This window comes from Labrus mixtus, unplaced genomic scaffold (assembly GCF_963584025.1).
Source record: "Labrus mixtus unplaced genomic scaffold, fLabMix1.1 SCAFFOLD_69, whole genome shotgun sequence".
Taxonomy (NCBI): domain Eukaryota; kingdom Metazoa; phylum Chordata; class Actinopteri; order Labriformes; family Labridae; genus Labrus; species Labrus mixtus.
The window spans coordinates 65,001-67,528 of record NW_026870227.1 but is presented as its reverse complement, the minus strand read 5'-3'; the positions used below and the strand labels follow the sequence as shown (position 1 = coordinate 67,528).

General features: G+C 39.7%; 1 protein-coding gene across 1 annotated transcript in view; it reads right to left on the bottom strand.

Annotated features, from left to right (window-relative positions):
* Positions 1-1,437: 1,437 nt before the first annotated feature.
* LOC132967125 (ephrin-A2-like) overlaps positions 1,438-2,528 on the bottom strand; it is a 5,348-nt gene continuing 4,257 nt past the window's right edge. The window contains exons 2-3 of the mRNA XM_061033977.1: positions 2,278-2,343; positions 1,438-2,012 (exon numbers count right to left, since the gene is read on the bottom strand). Of these exons, the coding sequence (XP_060889960.1) occupies positions 1,876-2,012; positions 2,278-2,343 (203 nt within the window). The 3' untranslated portion in view covers positions 1,438-1,875. The remainder of the gene's footprint in view (positions 2,013-2,277; positions 2,344-2,528) is intronic.

Below are 2,528 nucleotides of genomic sequence, written 5' to 3'. Positions count from 1 at the left end.
TGTAGTATGTAGTCTGTAGTATGTAGTATGTAGCCTGTAGTATGTAGTCTGTAGTATGTAGTAAGTAGTCTGTAGTAAGTAGTCTGTAGTAAGTAGTCTGTAGTATGTAGTAAGTAGTCTGTAGTAAGTAGTCTGTAGTCTGTAGTAAGTAGTCTGTAGTATGTAGTCTGTAGTCTGTAGTCTGTAGTCTGTAGTATGTAGTAAGTAGTATGTAGTATGTAGTAAGTAGTCTGTAGTATGTAGTAAGTAGTCTGTAGTATGTAGTCTGTAGTATGTAGTAAGTAGTCTGTAGTAAGTAGTCTGTAGTAAGTAGTCTGTAGTATGTAGTAAGTAGTCTGTAGTATGTAGTCTGTAGTATGTAGTAAGTAGTCTGTAGTATGTAGTCTGTAGTATAGTAAGTAGTCTGTAGTATGTAGTAAGTAGTCTGTAGTATAGTAAGTAGTCTGTAGTATGTAGTAAGTAGTCTGTAGTATGTAGTCTGTAGTATGTAGTAAGTAGTCTGTAGTATGTAGTAAGTAGTCTGTAGTATGTAGTCTGTAGTATGTAGTAAGTAGTCTGTAGTAAGTAGTCTGTAGTATGTAGTCTGTAGTATGTAGTAAGTAGTATGTAGTAAGTAGTCTGTAGTATGTAGTAAGTAGTCTGTAGTAAGTAGTCTGTAGTATGTAGTCTGTAGTATGTAGTAAGTAGTCTGTAGTATGTAGTAAGTAGTCTGTAGTAAGTAGTCTGTAGTAAGTAGTAAGTAGTCTGTAGTATGTAGTCTGTAGTATGTAGTAAGTAGTCTGTAGTATGTAGTAAGTAGTCTGTAGTAAGTAGTCTGTAGTATGTAGTAAGTAGTCTGTAGTATGTAGTCTGTAGTATGTAGTAAGTAGTCTGTAGTAAGTAGTCTGTAGTATGTAGTCTGTAGTATGTAGTAAGTAGTCTGTAGTATGTAGTAAGTAGTCTGTAGTAAGTAGTCTGTAGTAAGTAGTCTGTAGTATGTAGTCTGTAGTATGTAGTAAGTAGTCTGTAGTATGTAGTAAGTAGTATGTAGTAAGTAGTCTGTAGTAAGTAGTCTGTAGTAAGTAGTCTGTAGTATGTAGTAAGTAGTATGTAGTAAGTAGTCTGTAGTAAGTAGTCTGTAGTATGTAGTCTGTAGTATGTAGTAAGTAGTCTGTAGTATGTAGTAAGTAGTATGTAGTAAGTAGTCTGTAGTATGTAGTAAGTAGTATGTAGTAAGTAGTCTGTAGTAAGTAGTCTGTAGTATGTAGTCTGTAGTATGTAGTAAGTAGTCTGTAGTATGTAGTAAGTAGTATGTAGTAAGTAGTCTGTAGTAAGTAGTCTGTAGTAAGTAGTCTGTAGTATGTAGTAAGTAGTCTGTAGTATGTAGTAAGTAGTCTGTAGTAAGTAGTCTGTAGTATGTAGTCTGTAGTATGTAGTAAGTAGTCTGTAGTCTATGAACTTCTGAGCGCTCCAGACTCTCCTTTGTTGTTTCTTTGTATGTAAGCAGCTCAATCCTTTCAAACACGGGTGTGGCCCTTTAAGTTTTATTTGTTTGATATAAAATGTAGGAAAACGTGTGAACCCTCAGCAGGACGAAGTTTTGGCATTAATGAAACATAAAAACGTTTTTCTGGCACTGTCGATGCAGATGTTGGACGTCTGAGCAAAGTGTAAACATCTGCATTAAATGAAGAGTATCAGAGTGAAAAATCAAAACATGGAGTCAACAGAGGCTCCACCTGTTGCCATGGCAGCGCTTCAGAAACTCCACCTGTCAGCTCGGCCTCCTCTGATTGGCTGAGCTGCTGCGTGTTGTTCAAGGTGGAGGTCAGAGGAGAGGGAGCTGGATGTGTTCCTGCCTCCTGAGAGGGAGATAGTGACGAGGAGGAGGCGGTGCTATGAGGAGGCCAGGAGGAGGAGAAGGAGAGCGAGCATCATGGCCGACAGCAGGGGGAGGCGGGGCAGAGCGAGGCTGCAGCCGCCGGTGGTGTCGTCTGTCAGGAACGGCTCAGGAGACTCGTACACCGAGTCATCTGAGAGAGAGAGACAAGGTGTTACAAACAGGAAGTGACCACACCTGCTCCAAAGTCCAGAAGAAGAATATTCTGTTTTGTTAAGCTCCGCCCCCTGAATGACATCTCATTAACTTTAGCTCTTTAGAATAAGACGGTGGAGATGAGGATGAAGAAGAGGGAGACAAGAAGGAGGAGAAAAGGGAGGTGGAGGAGGGCAAGGAGGGAGAAAACGGCGAGAAGAGTGGAGGAGGAAGAAGAGGAAGAGGAAGAGGAGGAGCCTCACTGGTTGGTTTGACGTAGATCTTCAGTTTCAGACATGGTTTCCCGGCCAGGTTCGGATGAGGAGAAGCTGCAGAAACAACAAAAAACATATCAAATTTAAAACGTGACAAAACCTGACAGTAAAAGTGAAATACTTTTTGTTTATAAATCAGCAGACAACTCAAAAAATATGTCTTTAGTAAAACAGTAATAACAGAATTACGAGCAGATCAGTGTGTGTGTGTGTGTGTGTGTGTGTGTGTAGACATAATT